The following is a 20,251-nucleotide window of genomic DNA, read 5'->3' as shown; positions in this document are numbered from 1 at the left end:
AAAGCATCGCAAATCTCCAGCAGATTCTTTCAAATATTCACGCTGCTCTACAGTTTAGTGCCTATATCTTTTTTATTGATATCGTCGGAGAAAATTTGGCTAAGCGTTGCAATTCATAGAAGTTAAAGAGAGGTGATTAGAAAGGTTTGCGATTTGCCAATGTATGACTACGATTTAATTTTAAATTAAAAGGTAAATTATGGATACGATTATGTAGTAATGTAAATTATGAATAAAATGTAAAATTGTAAATAGGTTTATTTGTAAGGGTGTTTCGTAATAATCGTGAATAGAATCTGTGATTTAAAATAGGATCCAAGACCACTTTGATCAGTTAGTAAAATTCTACGTTTCCGAGTTTCAAAAGTAATATCTGTAATATAATACAGCAACTTGTTGCGTTCATTGTAATGCATAGCATTATACTGTTAGGTATTAGCATCCGAAAAGTACATATTTCGTAGTAATTTTTTCTCGCCACTTTCAAGATTCTTTCACCACGTTTGAATTATGCAATTTTGGCAATTTTGCAATTTTTTACTATTTTTAGGAAACTTTTGTGGAAACTATTTTTTTAATTGAGTTCATTTTTCTTATTTAAGAATTTTTATATTTTTTTTCTTATTATCGACATTCATTCGATTTGGAGAACTTAATTTAGAAGACTACGATGATCGAATGTGTTTATGAATATTTTTATGAATAAGGAATGTTTAAAATCTATGATTAAAAATTTTCCTCACATAATTAAAAATAAAAGAAGAATACTTACAATCACTCCTAAGAGTTCACAAATGAACCTATTCACAAATATAAAAGACTTGCATATTAAATATTTCTATTCTGCAAATATCACGAATTAATTGGTTTATTTATATTTATATGCATCTTGCATTGCTATTGCAATTCAGAATATAACAGTTTACAGAGCATAATTATATTATGGAAATATTCCACAAATCAGCGATTCATAATAAAAAAGGATTTGATATTTAAAGCAGAATAAACGTAATTCGAGTGAAGTATATTTCACGAACATTATTCAATATTTCACTACATCAATGTTCAAGCCTGCTTCGAGCTTTCAAGATAATCTCCAAAATTGTAATTAATGAACGTCGAACAACACGTGAATCAGATAAACGATTTAACATCAATGATAAGACTGTTGCTAACATTTAACTGTATGTTTTAACTGCACGCCTGTTCATAAATCACTGTTCAACCATACTCCTTATCATGCATATGAATGCAGATCAAGCGAAGTCTTAACTGTTCGTACGTGTTAAAACTATACCTTTTTTGTACGGACTGCAATAAATCATTCGCGATATCTTCGGAATAGTTCCACGCAAAGTGTGAACAGCCTGCATTTATCTTTCAATCTTAAATTTATTGTGCAAATAATGTTTGTCGGGAAAAGTTCGAGTGAATTCACCGTACAAAATTCATGACTAAACTATCTTAGAATATAAATAAAAATATTGAACGAAAAAGTTGTCGCATGTCACTCGTTGATTTTGGACTTTGGAGAATTTAAATATGTGGATATAGGGATAATATTTTGAGGATCTTAACACTTCATCTTCTCTTAAGATTTCGTTTACAAAGAAAACAAGCTCAAATTGTTTCAGAATTCATAATTTTAACAGGTTAATGATTTGTCTACAATAGAATTCACAGTAGGTATAATTTAAGGTACACGCAGAATAAAATAGTTCGTGAAAATAGGAATAGCATAATATTTACAGAGACTGCAATACGTTTCGGTCTGATGAAAGGGATATTCCCGGTATTCTAATCTTCACGGAATTGGGAAAGTCGGAACGTGATAGGGACAGCCATCGTGTGCCATGAAACCTAATTGCGCAATATCCTCGCTTAACCTGGAATACTTAAGCTAAGTCTACTCTAAGTCTGTCAAACAAACAGCTATCCAAATATTTGAACTTCATACAGGACGTTTGAGGTCGATTGAAGAGCTTAAATTCTTAGTTGTGTTCTTCCACTGTTGAACTTACAAACTAAACATATAATAATTGTAAGCACAGGTATAACTGTGCAGAGTTGCATTTGAAAATGAAATAATTGGTTCAAATAGGTGAATTGTGAAAATAAAATTATTGAAATTATGTATTAATGTAATGAATTGTGTTTTGATGATTTAGAGAAATTTTTTAGAATTTTTAAATAAATTTAATGAATAGTGTTATCATTCAGGAGATATATTTGTTCTGGAAGTAATTATATTTCTGATTCTATGGAATTATTATAGTATCATGTTCTTAGGTTCCTACATTCAATATTTTCAAATTTTCAGATTTTTAAATTTCCACATTTCTAAGTTTATAAATTCACAAATTGACAAAATTTGAAATTCTTAAATCTCTATATACGCAAATTTTTAAGTACACCAATTCTTAAATTTTCTGATTCTAAAATTCCTACATTTTTGAATCTCTAAATTCCCAGATATCCACACTTTCAAACCTAACCTACAAATTCTCAAATTTTCACATTTCTACATTTCCAAATTTCCAGAGTCCCAGATGTCTACGTTCCCAAATCCTCAAAACCCCACAATTTCAAATCCCTAAATTCATATATTCACATCTTGAAATTCTCCAATCTCCAAATTTTCAAATTCTTAAATCCTCAAAATCCAAAACTTTCAAACTCTCAAGCTTTCTCATCTCCAAAATCTCAACTTCCAAATTTGCAGAATTTCTTGCCCTGCAAAATTCGAAACTTCTAAATTTTCACCGGGAAAGTTAAAATGAAACATAACCTTATCCAAGCGTAATTCTTGTGTACTTATTTTAACCGGTTTCATTTAAATTGAAATCTTTTTAATTAAATCACTCACTTCCGAGTTGGTAAATTTGTATGAATATAAGCGTGCATAATTAAACATAATTCGTTAAAACTTTATTTTGTCCACTAATTTAGTTACTCAAGAATTCGCATTAATTATACCGCTTCCTCTTCCTCGATTTTTGGTCTTGTACCTTGAAACGGGGTAGCCTGCTGTGTTTAAGTACATTTGAATTTATTTAAATAAAAATTATACTACAGCGCCATTCGCTTTCTCTATTCTCTTAATTTCTTTCCCTCTTTCATCCCGGTCTCTATTTAAATTTCATACCGGCCACGCGTGTTCCGAGCGAATGCATAAACACTGTTCAGGTAAAAAAATCTGTTCAATGCAGTTGCGCAAATTGTTTCGAAAGCAAAGTTGTGAATTGTTCCAATTGCTTTGAAACAGAGCAAAGTCGAAACTTTTTAAATTAAAACTACGTTGGTACCAAAGATTTCATGATGCACCGATGTGTAAGTTCATCCTTAATGCTTTTAAAAGCATCGTTTATTTTTGTTTTGTAACCTAGTTACTTAAGTACAGCGTGCAATTATCACGGTAAGTTTAACAGGATAATTGTATTTCCATGTGACGTTTGTTTGTAACCGGAAACAGAAGTGTAATAGGGGTTGACGAGTTGTTCAGGGTTTGTCAAAGAAAATACTAAATATTGAAATTGTATTTGTTGAAACATTATAATAAACAGGTTGAGGTACGTTTTGAATTATACTGGGTTAAAATTATATTACTGGTAACTTATATTACTTTAATTATATTAGGTCTAAATAATATTATATTGGGTTTGAATTGTGTTAGGTCTAAATTATACTGGGTTTAAATTATATTATATTAGGTCTGAATGATATTATGTTGAGTCTAGATTATATTATATTAGGTCTGAATGATATTATGTTGGGTCTGAATTTTATTATATTAGGTTTGCGTATTAGATGTCGAAGATTACATATGATTCATAATTTTAGCACTGATCTTTAGTTCGCGTAGACAAACTTCGATGAACAATAAGTTTGCAAAAATGTGTCAATTTCTGATATACAATTTAAATACAAATTCGACAATTTGTGTCAATTTGGATGCTGCAGAAACTGCTTACATAGTAGAATTTTAACTCTCCGATCTGTCAGTTTAGTCTGCAGAACACGATTTTCGAGATATATCGTCAAATGTGTTTTTTACTTTAGTCGTGTTATTCTTATGCTACATTTCTTCGATTTTTGACGACGTATCAACATCTGTTTAATATGCAAACAGATGATCATATGAAAATTTTATCAAAACCAGAATGACATAATGTTCTGACTGTTTCAGTGAATATAATTTAATTAGATAGTATAGTATAGGAAACGAAGAAGCAATATTATTAACAATTAATTAGTTATAAAAAAACAGGGATATGAATGAAACTATTTTAGAATTATTACTAGGTATACATCTGAATTTAACGTACATTAAAATGATTAGATACCCATATAAATAAAATGTGTTTCAAGATTATTATTAGAAATACATTTTGATTAAACATTCATCAAAATTATTATTTGAGATTCATCTGAATGAATCAATCGATGCAATTGTTGTTAAATATACATTTGGAGCAACCATTCATCAATATTATTATTAGGAAGACATTTTGATTAACGATTCATCGAAATTATTATTAGGTATCTATCTAGATTAGTCATTCGTGAAAATCATTATTAGACATCGAACCAAATCAATCAATCGTGAGGATCTTTATTAAATATTCATCTAAATTAAACATTCATCAAGCTTATTATTCGATAACCACACAAAAGTTATGATAAAATATAAATGTATAGTTTCTTCATATATTACTGTAATATTATATTAAAAATAATCGATTGCCTATTGTTTAGATCCACGTTCACCAGCAGAAAATAATTAAATGTTTTCGAGCATGTCGTACTTTTCAGTTTTATCGAATGTCGATAAAAAATTGCGAGTAAATTTCCCCGAGTAAAAATTTCATGATACTGCCAATTTCTTTCGCACAAACGGCTTTCCACTGTAGCAATTCACGATTACTCAATCGCGAATTAACGAAATTTGCTTACGCTCCAGTTTTTCGGCCACAACGTTCGTTGATTGCTCATGCGAGAACTGTAGCTTTTTGTTCTACAGATGCCGCTATACGAGCTAAAAGTTATTAAATAGAATCGATTCTTACGGGAGCACTGTTCAAAATTCGGGTCAACGATTTCCCTCCAATTTCGCATAGACATAATGTATGTGTGCAGTTAGCAGATATCTTAAACAATATCTGATAATAAGGAGAGTACCAATCGGGCCATGAAAATTATTAATTTCTAACGGCCCAACGATCTGAATATAGCACAGTTTTAGATTTAATTTTCTTTCGATCGTATTAAGCACGATTGTTCGTTCAATTGAATATTCGACTACGGATTTTTCCTCGCCATCATTTTTTTCTCATGTAATACAAGTTTAAACAAGTACACTACTGGAACGATTTATTAACGAACTCTCATCGATCCTGCTAATTATGTACACGGAATTGCGGTCTGATTTATTTCGAATTTTTTTCAACTTCTGTCAAACTTCTCTTTAAATATTTACTGTGCTTCTATTTCTGTAATATTTATAGTGGAATCATTAATTTACAATTAATATGTAAATACATAATGTATAAACGTTAATGTGTAACGATGCTAAAAGTTAATACTGTTTTTATAAAAAGATGAGACGTTTTCTATTTTGGTGTACCCTAGATACATCTCATTCGAAAAATCGTGTTTCATAATCAAGTGTTCAGCAAATATTCGTGATTGATTTTCTTGAAAACAATACCCTTCGAAGATGAAATTTTATACCACATTTTCAAATTGCCTTTGCATGAAGAATTACCCCTTTTACGTTAATTGTCGAAGCTCGCTTTCCAAGCCACCTGCACTTGACGTTTAGAGTCACCGCATGATAAATTATCACTCATCACTTCAATGCATGAAAAATGAATAAAATTTTTATCCTACCTATTTTATTTTTTAAGAAAGTTTTTAGTGATTTACTACAAAAATAAATATAAACATAATCAGAAGCAAACTGTTAGTATTACTCGCTGCATACTGTGAATGAAATTTTTTGGTTAACAGTTCATTAATATATCTACAATCGTTTTATAAAAATATATCAAATATATGTCCGCTAAAATGTATATTAAAATTATAATATATTTCAGTATGTATCTGATAAAAATATTACAATATATTTCAGTATATATTGCATCAAAATATTGCAATGTATTTTAGTATATTTTGTACGCAGATATTAGTATGTATCTTATAATAATGTAAATTTGACAGAATAAAAAGTAAAAAGTTGTAATAATAGCTTTTTATGAAAAGTGATAATAGATTTTATACGTGCATTAAAAGAACACAATACAATTACAAAATCGTATTATTAAATTTACAGAATCATATTCATGATTAAATTTGTTGCAATATATTCCTTATTAAATTTGCAGGAATTCATTCATTATGAAATTTGCAGGAGCATGTTCATTATTAGATTTACAATAAAACACAGTTCTGCTCTAGTGTTTTTCAGAAAATAATTTATTTTTCAATAAATGTCTCAACTTCACATATGTGGACTTCACATACGTGGACTTCACATTTGCATATATCGCTTTATTCTACGTTTCATTTCGCATTTTCAGATTTTATGCATAATTTCTTTTTCCTCGCATTATTTTTCTTTGACTCCTCTTTTTATTCATTAATTGGTTAAAAAAAATATTGTCAAATATTAACATCGGCAATTCAAAAAATAGTTTAAGAAACAGATTGTGTGAAGTGCTATCAAAACAAATATGTCGACATTCAATCCTGGGTTGTGTATAATTTCACGGAGCATACAGTAAGCACTATTTTTAATAATAAATTTACCTTGTACGTAGACAGGTTTGCAACCACACAAGCAAGAACCGCTTCCCGCCCCATTGGGACTGTTACATTTGTTATTGGCACAGTGAAACTCGGTCCCTCTGAAACACAAGAACATTTTGTACAATACAAAATATTCCAAAATAAATAACTGATCTTTAGAAAACAACGAACAAAAATAAATTTAAACAATAATTTATTTCTACAACTCATAAATTCTAGCAAATATTTAAGATCCGTACGTATCGAATTTACTTTACGTACCATTAACAAATAAATTATTCAGTGTTTGCCTTCAAGAAAATTGTTACATATTTACAGAAGATTTGAGTCGTTTACATTGATTTCGAGGGAGGATCTTTGTGTATTTTATTCTTGTGTTAAAGTTCATACATGAGATCTTTATTAATTTTTATTGTAATACATTGCGAAAAGTACGTAATTTCGGTTGAATGATTGAACATATCGGTTCAGCGATAAACAAGATTTTTTAGATCACGGAATTTTTATTGAAACGTTTGTATCGATTCGTGGAAATTCAATAAAAGCACACGAAAAGTTTGAAGGCGACACGTTGTTTCTACAACAAACTCGTCTCGTTTCACGTACCCTAAGTAACTCATTCTCCACATTCTGCTGCATCGACATACAGCAGAGAATTTACTGACACGAAACAGTTTGCTTTTGTCCGACATATCGCGCGCGACAGACTGCAGACGCATGCAATACAAGCACCTGCACTCTGAAATGTATATCAAACTAAACACAGTTTCAGTGTTAGCAAATTGCATTCCATTCCCTGGGTGTAAAATGGCAAAACTTCTAACCGTAGCCGCTAAAATCGGATTAAAACTCAAAAGTAAATCAAATATTGCTGGTAACGTGGATGCCAAAGTAACAGTTAAGTTAGTTATTTTCACATGGTGGATCTTGCGATGCACTCTTGTAAAATTGGTGCGATGGAAAAAAATAATTCGTGCGACGATAACTCGAAATTATATAATAAATATTTTTAACACGATCCTCGTATTTATCGTTGTTCCAATTCATCAATTGAATATCGCTTTCCGATATCAGTTAACGTTCGTTCTATCGTTTATTTTATAATCGCAAATTTGTCAATTATTTGCTGTCTAAATAAATTACTTTTCGAGATTTTTTTATAAATACGAAGTACAGTGTGATTTTGCACATCGTTGTTTTATTGCTAAAAGAATGTTTTCTTTGTTCGAGATGCACTCTTGAAAAGTTTCAGACTTTTTAAAATTTATGTTACGAAGTTTTCTTGTAGGTAAAGGATATTTTTGGAGTATGCAACGTAAGCAACGATGTACTGGAAGGACGTGTAAACAAAAGTCAGAAAATGGAGGTAAAGGGAACCTGGCCGCAAAAATGGAGAAATCCCGCAACATCGTGGTAACCTAACCACTAGGACCTGAAACCCACATGCTTCTTTTGTTTGCAACCTTAGAGTGGTTAGGTTCGAGATTTTAGGTAGTGAAAGTTTAAGTTAAAGTGGAGCTTCGTTTCCGTCCGCTTTACTTAAGGAATATGCATTTTATCATTAGTCCTCAATTATCGCAGGGTCAATAAACGGTTTAATGCAGATTATACATGTGTGCGCACAGAAAAGGACAATTTTAACTTAACTAGATTAACTTTCCCAATTTACAAATTTCAATGATTTTGTTTCATGGAATTCATTTGTAATAGTAAAAATTTTTTGTGATAACAGAGAATTAAATTTTTAAATAATTGTATTAATATTTATAATTAAACGAAGTTAGTTAATCAGCCATAATCAGAAAATGGTATCTCACAAAGAGACACAATATTTGACACACTGATTTCGTTCAAAGTGAATAAAACTTAAATCGTTTAACTAAAATTTAAAATCATTACAGTGAATGTTAAAGTACACAATATTTTAGAAATTTAATTTTATGTACTCCAATACTGATTTACGTAGGAGGCAAAAAAAAATTATTAAAAAAATTTAATAAAAAAAATCTCAAAATATACATAAACAATATTTCAAAAGTTACCCCAATACAACAACAAAATTATTAAAAAAGTTTAATAAAAAAAAGGAAAGTTCAGTCGTTTAAAAATGTCCTGCATCGCCGCGTTTTTAAGAGTTGACTTAATTGCTGTGACGGTTGATTCCTCGAAGTGAAATTAGACAGTAAAAAAGTTAAATTACTTTCGTTTCACTTTCTAAGGAAGCTGGCAGTTTTGAATCAGTCTGTAGGAGGGTTTAAGTGGGTATATACGAATTGCAGGAAGGCGTTGGAGAGGCAAAGAGGGAGGAATGTTGGCAAGGGGTCTGAAACTCGGTGTGAGCCAACAGATAAGCACTGATCCCAATTACACGTTGGGTAGACCGGTTTCCAGGCAGAACGGATCATGGAATATTGACTCCATCTTGATTACTTGGCTCCCATCAATACAATTGAGTGATCGATATACCTTGAATTTCCTCTACTTGACTTGTACACGTATCATGTTACGTTCGTGCACACGAAAGATTGCCTCGTTTTATTTTGTATCTCGGTCGATTGACATTTCAAATATTTCGAAGGCAAATATGTGTTATTCTATCAACACCTGGATGTTCTTTTTCATAATGAAATTACGCACACGGTTCTATTTTTTATTTTAACGAATATTTGGAAAGAGAATCAATTATATTTGCAAGTTTCAAAATATGAGCACATCGTGAATAATAATGTGAGCAAATTGTGTTTGAAGTTTATGGGAAGATCACTTTTTGATATTTATTGAAATTTTGCATTAAATTCGATATAAATATTTATATTTATCTTGTGATGCTTCCGTGTACATAGCAATCTAATTACGCCACTGTTAAATAATGTAATTCAGTTTACTGTGTGCATAATTAGCAAATTGCTATCCGATTTGGAAAATCTCCTGTTATTATGCAACCGATAATTTACAACGTTGCATAATAATAAGAGTGTATTTATCGCTAATAGTACCGCAGCATGTTTTATTTATTGTCACAGTATCATACAATTTTTTACTATTTTGTATCACAGTGAAATTAGTTAGTGCAAAAATACGTAAGCATAGAAACTACAGGAAATCGTAATTATTTACATTTCTTGTTAATTTCAGTCATTACTGTAATTATTATTTTAGTCATTTTAATTAATTTCTACTTCTGTTCAACTTTTTACCTGAAGAAGTCCTTTTTCTCATCTTAACACAAACGTATAAACTTATGTATAATTTTAATTTTGTACGTTTACATTAAAAAATTCTTCTGTTGCCTCCAAAAATAACATACGATAAATTTACATACGTAAATGTACAAAGTTTCATTTATAGAATCCAATTTATTAAACGATTGATTTATTACATGAAATATAAATGTGTAAGCTTTATCACTTGTTTCTTAGTAACCATGTTTTCATTTCATCATGATATACTATTTTTGCATAGATAAAAATACAAGATTAAATATTTATAGCTGTAAATCCATTGTGTAAGAAGATTGAACATTCAGAAGTGTAAAACTGCAGATTAGATTCGATCGGATAAGATAATGAACACGTACGCTAAATGTTAATCTTCACTTTTACCTAGTGTTCGCTCTGATTAATTAATGGCTTTCATGATTAGCGAAATCCAATTAGAAAGCTCAGCGGAATTCCGGATTACAATTTAATAAGATTTAAATTGTTTAGTACAGACCAATTTCAAGCAAAAGTCCTTGAAGTACAAATGTAATTAGAATTATATTTATTAAAATGAAGTTACTGAAGTTCAGTAACTTTATCATTTTTGATACTTCAAATTTTTACTAAACTATGGGTGTTAATGTACTTTATTGAAATTCACTTGTTTGATTGATACTAATTTATTCTCCTGCGTTTCATTAATTATTTTAAATTTAAATGTAGGTACATATTTAACAATTCTTTTCTAATTTCAAACAATTAAAGTTCGATAGTTGAACATAAAAGAAAAATTATAGCAAGTGCAAAAGTATGAAAAAATTAAATACAAAGAAACTGATATTTTAGAATTTCTTCTACTAAACATTTGTAGATTACACGAAGGTAAATATTAGGGTGTTGAAGATAAAAAATTATGTAAATTAAGAGAACATATTCTAGTCACGTACATAGATCCAAGCACGACAAGAGAATTAAAAATATGATTAAGGCAAACTTGGAAAAGATTCGAAAATGCATATTTTCCTTTACTATTCTTTACTATTCTTCAAATAATATTTGGTATGCACAATAACTTTCCTGAATTTTTAATGTGTTATGCAACTTTTATAAATGTTTAATATATTTATTAAATATTCCCGAAGAATTGTTTTATTTAGATTTAAGTGAAATATAAATTTGAGTTATGCATGTTCTGAATGTAAAATAACCATGGTTATTCGTTATGTTGTAAATTGTGTGCGATTGTATTGTCATTACGAAGGTAGCGATAAATTTATTTGTAGCGGAGAGCGAAGAAAGAACGAGCAGGATAACATTTGTAAATTTTTGAGAAACGATGCCTAGCTGGCGATGTCCTTGCACAGGGGCGCTTCGGCAAACCTGGGGCAGTTCAAGCCACGGTTAGGGGAGGTATATACATGGTGTGTTCCATAAGTAATGCGAAGGAAATTCCTGAGCCGCTCCTGTTGGTCGGAGGGGGATCGGACCACGTGCGTTAGATGCGGGGGACCCTTAGCTTTCCAACGAACCCGGTCCCAGGGATCTCCGAGCTGTGAAAGGGACAGGACGTTAATTTGTGTGACCCCCTCTTTGGTGACCGTGTCACGGAGAAAATGGAGTCGACGATCGGAACAACGATACGCGATAAAGCTTTTGTGCTAAACTAAACAAATCTCTTGAGGAGACAAATAAAATGATTCGTGAGGCTTATGGGGACTCTGTTCTGTGGTATTCACAAGTTTCGAGGTGGTTAAAGACCTTTAAGGAAGGGCGGGAAGAGGTTCGCGACGATCAACGCTCCGGGCGGCCACAAACCAGCAAAACAGTCCGTCAAACAGTCCATAAAGAATTTCTTCCTGAAGGACGGACAGTTAACACCGCCTACTAAGTGAATATGCTGGAAAGACTGCGAAAAAGGGTTGTCAGGACGAGAAAACACATCTCCGGTACCTGAATACTGCAACACGACGACGCGCTTTGCCACAACGCGCTGCGAGTACGAGAGTTTTTGACCCAAAACCAAGTGGTAACGCTTCCCCAACCCCCCTATAGTCCTGACCTGGCATCGGCAGACTTTTTCTTGTTCCCCCGGATCAAGACACCCCTGAAAGGAACGCGTTTCTCGTCCGTACAAGACATTCAAGCGGCCGTGACCGAGGCCCTAAAAGCGGTTCCGGAAAACGCATTCCAGGAAGCGTACCGTTTATGGCAGCGTCGCAGGCAAAAATGTGTAGATGTCCAAGGGCAGTACTTTGAAGAATTTTAAGTATTTGTAAGAATTGGTACAGTCAATTCCTTTAAAAAAAATACTTCGCATTACTTATGGAACACACCATGTATATCGCCCTGTGGCCAGTATGACCTTAAGAGGGAGATGAACGTCTCCGGTAGTGAACCGGTTCCCTCCGGTTTGTTGGGTGCTGTCTAACCCAATAACAGTAACGGAACCAAGAATAAAATTCTTTACAGCAGGTAACTGAGTCAAGTGATGTCTTCCCCTCGCTGGTTGGACTGGGTCCTGACCCTTGTGCAGTGGTGGAGCTATGATTTCTCAACACCTGCCGATATAAGCGAGAGCTAAGGTGTAGCGAAGCGGCATCAGGCCAAAAATGCTCAAATTGACAATAAACTCCGGTAGTGAAGGACAGCGGATGGGGAACCACTTGGTTGTTCTACGGAACCTTTAGGCTGGTCCACGAGTAAAGCAGCTATGACAGATAAGGGTAGTATTCGAAAAAAGTCAAAAAGGCCTGGCGTGCTGCGAACATTGCTTAAACGAGGCCCGAATATTCTTTATTAACTTGTCGGTTGTAGAAGTTAGAAGCTATCTTACTCGCTCGTCCAACGAATATATATTCCATCGAAAAATCAATTATATTTTCTAAAATGTTGTATTGTTCGACTATGAACGGCAATAAATTTGCATATTTTTGTATATTCAATCTGTGATAATTTATACAATTTGTATTTAAATGATTTTATATACAAATTAACTAATCCCGATTTTGTTTCCTTTTCTTCTTGTTAGTTTATCAATACAGGATTTAACAATGCTTTACAATAAATTTAATGAATACTGAATATATTATATCAGATATTTAATGTATTTACACCAGTTTACAATTTCACAGTAAAAGAACATCAATGGTTGCATCACGGTTTTGTTTATCCGTTTACATCAAACACTTGCTTTTCATCGACAATCGGTGGTATTGAAAATAATGACGATTATTATCCAACATTGAATCTCAACTTTCTTTCGCTCTCTGTTCCACAAGGCCATCGTTATCAGAACTCATTGTTTCGTTTCTGAACAGAAGTCGACCAGCATAGTTTTCTTTCTAGTGTTGAACGATTTCCCAGTCGATTAAAAGAAACAATGCGAGCGTTCGTTAAAAGCGGGGAAAAAATCGATAGCGAATTCTTTCGGATGCTTTCAACTTAATTTATTTCCTTTTTGTTTAAACAATCGCTCCATGTCCGCTTTTCAACTTTTGTCATCGAAGTTCGATCAAAACTTTTAACCTTTTTTAAGAGTTCGTTCGCAAAATTTTTATTTAACTCGAATACAATATATTTATGAAGAAAAATATTTTGTGCAATTGTTTTACGGGGAGACGCTCGAATTAAATTGCGGTAATTTTAAGTTAATGCAAACTTGGAATTAGCGACCGCGTACTGATTAAGGTCTCAGAGATATGCGGACGGATAATTCCATGAAAGCACTTCACACATTACTTAAAGATTACAGCTTTCAACATTTATGAATAATTTTAAGTAAGCAATAATAAGCACATCTTGTGTAGAATTTAAGATGAAAAGTGTAAGAATTTTGAAAAATATTTGTCTTATTCTAAATAAAAAATATAAAGAATCATACTTTTATTTGTTATTGGTGTTAAGAAAGACAACAACGAAATTTGGAAATTTGGGAATTTGGGAATTTGGAAATTTGGAAGTTTGGAAATTTGGGAATTTGGAGATTTGGAAATTTGGAAATTTGAGAATTTGGAAATTTGGAAATTTGAGAATTTGGAAATTTGAAAATTTGGAAATTTGGGAATTTGGGAATTTGGAAATTTGGGAATTTGGGAATTTGGGAAGTTGGGAAGTTGGAAATTTGGAAATTTGGAAAATTTGGGAATTTGGAAATTTGGAAATTTGGGAATTTGGGAATTTGGGAATTCAGAAATATGGAAATTTAGACGTTTAGTAGAAAACCCACGTTACACTCATGAACCTAATTTTAATTTCCACATTCTTATATCTGAAAAAAGAAGCCTATATTTTTAATAGCAACGTTCTATTGTAGTATTTACATCACAAAAAAGCAGAGAATTTAATTTAAATTTTTTACCACTTGTTCCAAAGTTCCTATACGTATACAATAATGAACACAGTACAAATCGTTTCCACAACAGCAGAAAAGTTTAACCACCGTATAAACAGAACAAAAACGATTTGCAACTTGTTACTTTGAGCACGTTAATCGTGATTTCAGTTAAAGGATCAATCTCGAGGAAACTACGATTGGTTTCAACGAATACAGCTGCAAACAGATTTTCAATTCTGACCGATTCTTCTCCATTAGCTAACTCATTTTGAATGATTTTCAAATGAAAGAAAAGGAACTGAAACTGCGAGTGAAAAACTTTCAGAACGGAGCGCATGGAGTATGAAGGTACGAATAGCTTTCACTGTTCGATTAATTAAATGAATCGCTTCCACTGAAGTTATATTATTCCGTGCTTTTAATTGAAAATTTCGTAGGAACTTTTAAAAAATGTGGTAACGGTTTAAAGCAAATAATTACATAAAAATTTCCAATTAGTGCAATAAATTTCATGTTTGTGTTTAATAAAGAATTCTACGTTGTTAGAATTAAGCATAACCTATCAGTCAATTAGTGAGTGAATCAATCAGTTGATCAGTGAATTAAGCAGTCATTCCATCAGTTAGTCAATTATTAAATCAGTTAATCAGTTAATTGGTCAATCAGTCAATCAATCAACCACACAATCACTTAATTAGACAGCCGATCAATTGGTCAATAGTTAATCGATCAATGAGTCAATAAGACAATTGATCAATTAATAGAACCATCGTTCAATCAGTCAATAAGTCAATGAATCGATCAATCAATAGGACAGTCGTCCAATCAGTTAATAAGTCGATCGATCGATCAACCTATAAGTTAATCCATCAACAGGCCAATACGTCAATAGGTCAATCAATCAATAAGTCAATAGGTCAATCAATCAATAAGTCAATAGGTCAATCAATCAATAAGTCAATAGGTCAATCAATCAATAAGTCAATAGATCAATCAATCAATAAGTCAATCTATCAATCATTCAATAAGTCAATAGGTCAATCAATCAATAAGTGAATCGATCAATATATTAATAAACCAATCAGTCAAACGATCGATCGGTCAACCACAATAACAGTCACAATTATTGAAAGAATCACACCAATTATAGATACCAATACTACTTTGCTATATTAGAAATTACGTCAGATATGCTTCTCCATTTTCTGTTACTAATTTTGCATTGCCCAAAACGTTAATCATTCACGGTTTTCATCAATAATTGAAATAAATGTTAAACCTATTTATGAAATTAATTTATCACACCATCTCCAAATGGTTTCTGACTAAATTTAATGCTTCGGAAACGAATTATTTGCATATATGTACATGCAAAAGTTATTTATTTGTAAACATATGTACGTGTCTGATGCAACGAATATTTCATGATAAAATAATATAAATGTTAATACTTGCATAAGCATTCATTTTGTCGATTAATTTAATTGAAGTAAATAATTACAAAACGAGAGGAGAATACTCTTGTAGCAACGAATAAAAAGAAATTTTGTTATAAGTGATAATGTATTTCTGACAAAAATTTCTTCTCACAAATTGACCACTATTTATTTACACAAGTTTATAAAAATACAGCTAATCTGGTAATTTAGAACCAAATATAAACTGCAGAGTTTACAGTATTTAAGATCGCGGTTTTAATACACTTTTCATGATTCTGTTATCGTATTGGCATATTTTTAAGCTTCAAAGACACGACCCTTTATTCGAAAATGCGAAGTTATGAAAACACCTACTTTTCCAGTAAAGGATAATACTTCTCAACATTCACATACTTTTTTCGACAAACATTAAATCCGTTTTAAGCATTACAAATTGTAAACATCAACTGAATCGAGAGAATTAAATGATCAAAATTAGAATGCTCATAAAATTGAATTTTCATTCAGCAAATAAGAAGGAAACTCGTAAACTAATTTCTTAATCACGATGAAAGTTCCTCGGTGAATGAAAGGACGTTAAAAAGTACAAATATTGCTGCGTTTACGAATACTCTGAAAAAACTCCGTCAGTGTGATAAAAATAATAAGTTTATCCAACGGATCCTCTATGAATAAAGTTAACCCAGATTCGGGTTGAAAATGGAATTTTTTACAATCTGTATTAGATGTCTATTCTTTAAAGTCTCTTTTCGTATTATACGCGCAATCATTTTCATAGGGTACTAAATAATTTAATTAAATTTTATATGGAATTCAAATGGAAGTATTAATTTTAGGTTTCAATGAGAAGAGAAAATTATGAGAATGTTACAAATGAATTAACTTTATTCATTGATGAAATTTCATTATTACATACTTTAGGTAAGATGTTTCTTTTTGAAAATATTTGAAAATATTTCCTTTTTACATATTTGTACGATATAAATGTACATTCTCTTATATAAAACTTACTATAGAAACAGACATAAAAACTGATATTAACAAAGAATTATTTACACAATATTATAATTATTTACTGTAATGTGATTAATAAATGCCATAATACACAAACAAGAAAATATTAAAATTTTATCCTTGTACAAAGCTATAAATAGATATCTTAACGATACAAATATAATGTATTTCTTTGAATATTACCACAAATATATTTTTTATTGAGAATAGTAACAATATAATGGAGTAAAGAATTTGACTACATAGTGCGAATAATTGTACATATCACTCCTAATGTGTATCAACTACAGCTACCTATGATGCATGCATAATACAGCCGCTTAAGAGATTAATTCCAGGTACACATTAGGCAATAATGTATCTACATTCAGGGGTAATTGTTTGTTAAATGAAAAATTATTCAACAACATAAAAAGCTGTGACAAAGCAGCAAAAACGTCATTTGACTTTCTACTGTAATTCGTTTCTAATGTCCTTTCAATTTCTTTTTGAAGTTACTTCTTTTCATAGGGGATGAAATTTCGAGTAAAACTTTGTATATGAAAGACTGTTTGAAACAGTGAAAATTTTTAAAAAACATCCAAAATTATATAATCATTTACAAATCGATAATTTTTTATTCAGAACATTCTATGCAAATTCTTTATTAAATAAAGTTACAATTGTACAAAATATGTCATTTCAAAGATAATTTCAGGATAATAAGATGTTATATTTTTATAATTTTGTAAAAGAATGTTTTATAAAATTTGTGAGTAGTCTTCAAATCTATTAATGATAGGCAGATAGGCTTGCATGATCTATCAACATGCGAAAGCTCATTAAAATCTGACTCGACCATTTGGGAAATTCTGTTTGCGAGTAGACTTTACTCTGTTTGTGTACTACCTATCCTAACTTCGCGTTTACAGAACAACATATCGTTCTTAACAGTTTAAAAATACAGAATGCTGAAACGCTGTTTACAAATCATTTTTCTGTGCAAATCTTAAATGATTATCTCAAATGTTATGTCAACCTTTTATGTCCATTACTGGATATTATTTCAAATCGGTGAAATTAATATGATATGTGATTAAGGGTCGATTACAAAACGTATTTATACTGAATTGAAAAATTTTGTAATAATGAAAAAATCTGCAAAGATGAAAAGTTCAAATCATAACCATTTTGTGTATAAATGCTTTAATGTTTGGAAACATTAGTTTGATAGATTGTAATTAAATTTCTATTCTGCTGAAGTGTTTGATTTTTTAAATATAAGAAAAGAATGGACAAACGAGTTAAGTATAATTTTACTATTTTGAGTGCTTGAATTGTTTAATAAGAAGTTGAAATTATTTTAAGAAATACGTGAATAAATGTGACTTGTATTTCACTGAAATTATTTCAAGAGATGCCTATATAAATGTAACATTACTATTTCCAACTGTATATTAATATTTTTTAAGTAAGAATGACGAGATTATTTGTCACATCTAAAACTTCATCTACTGAAGCATTGATTACAAACGACCCTCCTTTGCAAGAATTGAAATATATGAAAATGAAAATCCCTTTTAATGTATAAACCAAAGCGTAGCGTGCTTAAAAGATTTTAATTATTAAAATCTTAATGGTAACAAACTGTCAGTTTAAATTACAGAATAATTCATGTAGAATATTTCCAAATCTGAACAGAATCAGATATCTAATTTCAGTCAAAAAAGAACGGAACTTTGAAAATACAAATAATATTGTAGTATAATGTTACAATGTCAAGTCATATTTATAAATCATCCTGCTTTACCTATCGCAGGAAAACCATTTCAAAAATTTGCATTTCCTTGAAAACAACACGAAGTTGACTTTGTGCAATATCTCCATTTTATTCGACCCCCGGGACAATTTCGGTACAACATAACCTATCGTCACGTGCATAGCTCTAACTTCGCTGTATGTTTAAATTCTGAAAAATTGCTTTTGTCTAACGTTCTACTGGAAATCTTACAAAACGAAGAAGAAGGAAGTTCAATTTTTATTTAAACTGTTAGAATGGTGTCGTAAATGTATCAGATATGTGAATCCAAAGCCACGAATGTATGTATACAGATGTAACACGTTTTTTTACGTTTCCATATCGTAAGACTTATTCCTAAATGTGGTAGTATATTCAACTGGATTTATATAAGAAATACAATGTTTTTATTAAATTCATTACTAACTACATTTCTTGATATGTATTTGCTTATGTTTAATAATATTCATTACATCTTTCACGTAATTTATTTTTGTTTGGAAAATATCAAGATTAACTAACAATGGAAAACATTTTAATAAAAAATAGTACACCATTTATAAAATATCAATAATGTGACTATTTTAAAAATTATGGAATTCTTACAAAACTGTCCTATAACTTTGACAGAACTTACATTTCCATAATATAGATTGCATTCACCATTCAGCTATTAAATTTGAATATACAAATATTTTAAACACCCTTATATCTACTTGTTTTCTAACTAAATAATTTCCACCTAAAATATTTCTTTAACAAGAAATCTTCATGGATCGAATCGCAAAAGATCCTTTTATTTCCAAAACACCAGAAATCGCAAAATGTGTAATAACAAAACTCTCGCGTATATGACCATACATTGAAAGGTACAAATGGTTTCAATTGCTCTCAAAAGTCTCCATTACGAATAAAATCGTTATTATTGGAAGTATGTAACGAGAATTCATCATGTATAATGAAATAACGTTTATAACGGTATCACCGACCAATAACACAAAATGAATAAATCAGGATTCCTTTATAATTACAAAGTTCACAGCAAAGCCATTTAACTTTTTGTTATTTCAGCTTAGTTTATATCGAATTAATTAATTAAAATGTTTGACTAATTTAGTTGCTGCAGACGTTTGACTAGTAGGTATTAAATACACTAATTTTGGTAATGTACCATATTCACGTATGTGCTTGATGATACTTTAATTAGTTTAGTGTCAACGTTTCAACCAGATGGTTTTGCGTTTCCCTGGAGGGTCACAGGAAGCGCGTATTACAAAGCGATTATTCAAGAGAACCTAGAAGTTGTCGAATCGAAGAGAAGGACTGATTAAAACTTGTGAGTCTACTAATTATTCGACAGATTGTAGAGACAGAAATGGGAATTTCTAACTTCGGCCTTACGTTTAAATTAATACTCTTAAATACATGCTACATTGAATCAAGTTAATATTTATTCATTCTTTGCACTGATTGTTATTTAATTATAAATGTTATTTAAAACTATTTAAAATGACAAGCATTGTTAAAAACTATTATTAAATGGTAAAAACCAACTGGTTGTTAAAAACCAATATTAAATAACAAACGTTGTCAAAAATTATTATTAATGACTAATGCTGTCAAAAGTTATTCACATTCTTAAAAACTATTATTATATGACAAACATTATTTAAAACTATTA

At 30.8% G+C, this 20,251-nt stretch overlaps 1 protein-coding gene across 1 annotated transcript in view; it reads right to left on the bottom strand.

The window, feature by feature from the left end:
• LOC100881123 (neurotrimin) overlaps positions 1–20,251 on the bottom strand; it is a 200,147-nt gene that overhangs the window by 65,727 nt on the left and 114,169 nt on the right. Inside the window, exon 2 of the mRNA XM_012280659.2 lies at positions 6,808–6,905. Within this exon, the coding sequence (XP_012136049.2) occupies positions 6,808–6,905 (98 nt within the window). The remainder of the gene's footprint in view (positions 1–6,807; positions 6,906–20,251) is intronic.

The sequence above is a fragment of the Megachile rotundata genome, chromosome 1, assembly GCF_050947335.1.
Source record: "Megachile rotundata isolate GNS110a chromosome 1, iyMegRotu1, whole genome shotgun sequence".
NCBI lineage: Eukaryota > Metazoa > Arthropoda > Insecta > Hymenoptera > Megachilidae > Megachile > Megachile rotundata.
The sequence above is the reverse complement of the archived record's forward strand: the minus strand, read 5'-3'. Positions and strand labels throughout refer to the sequence as shown.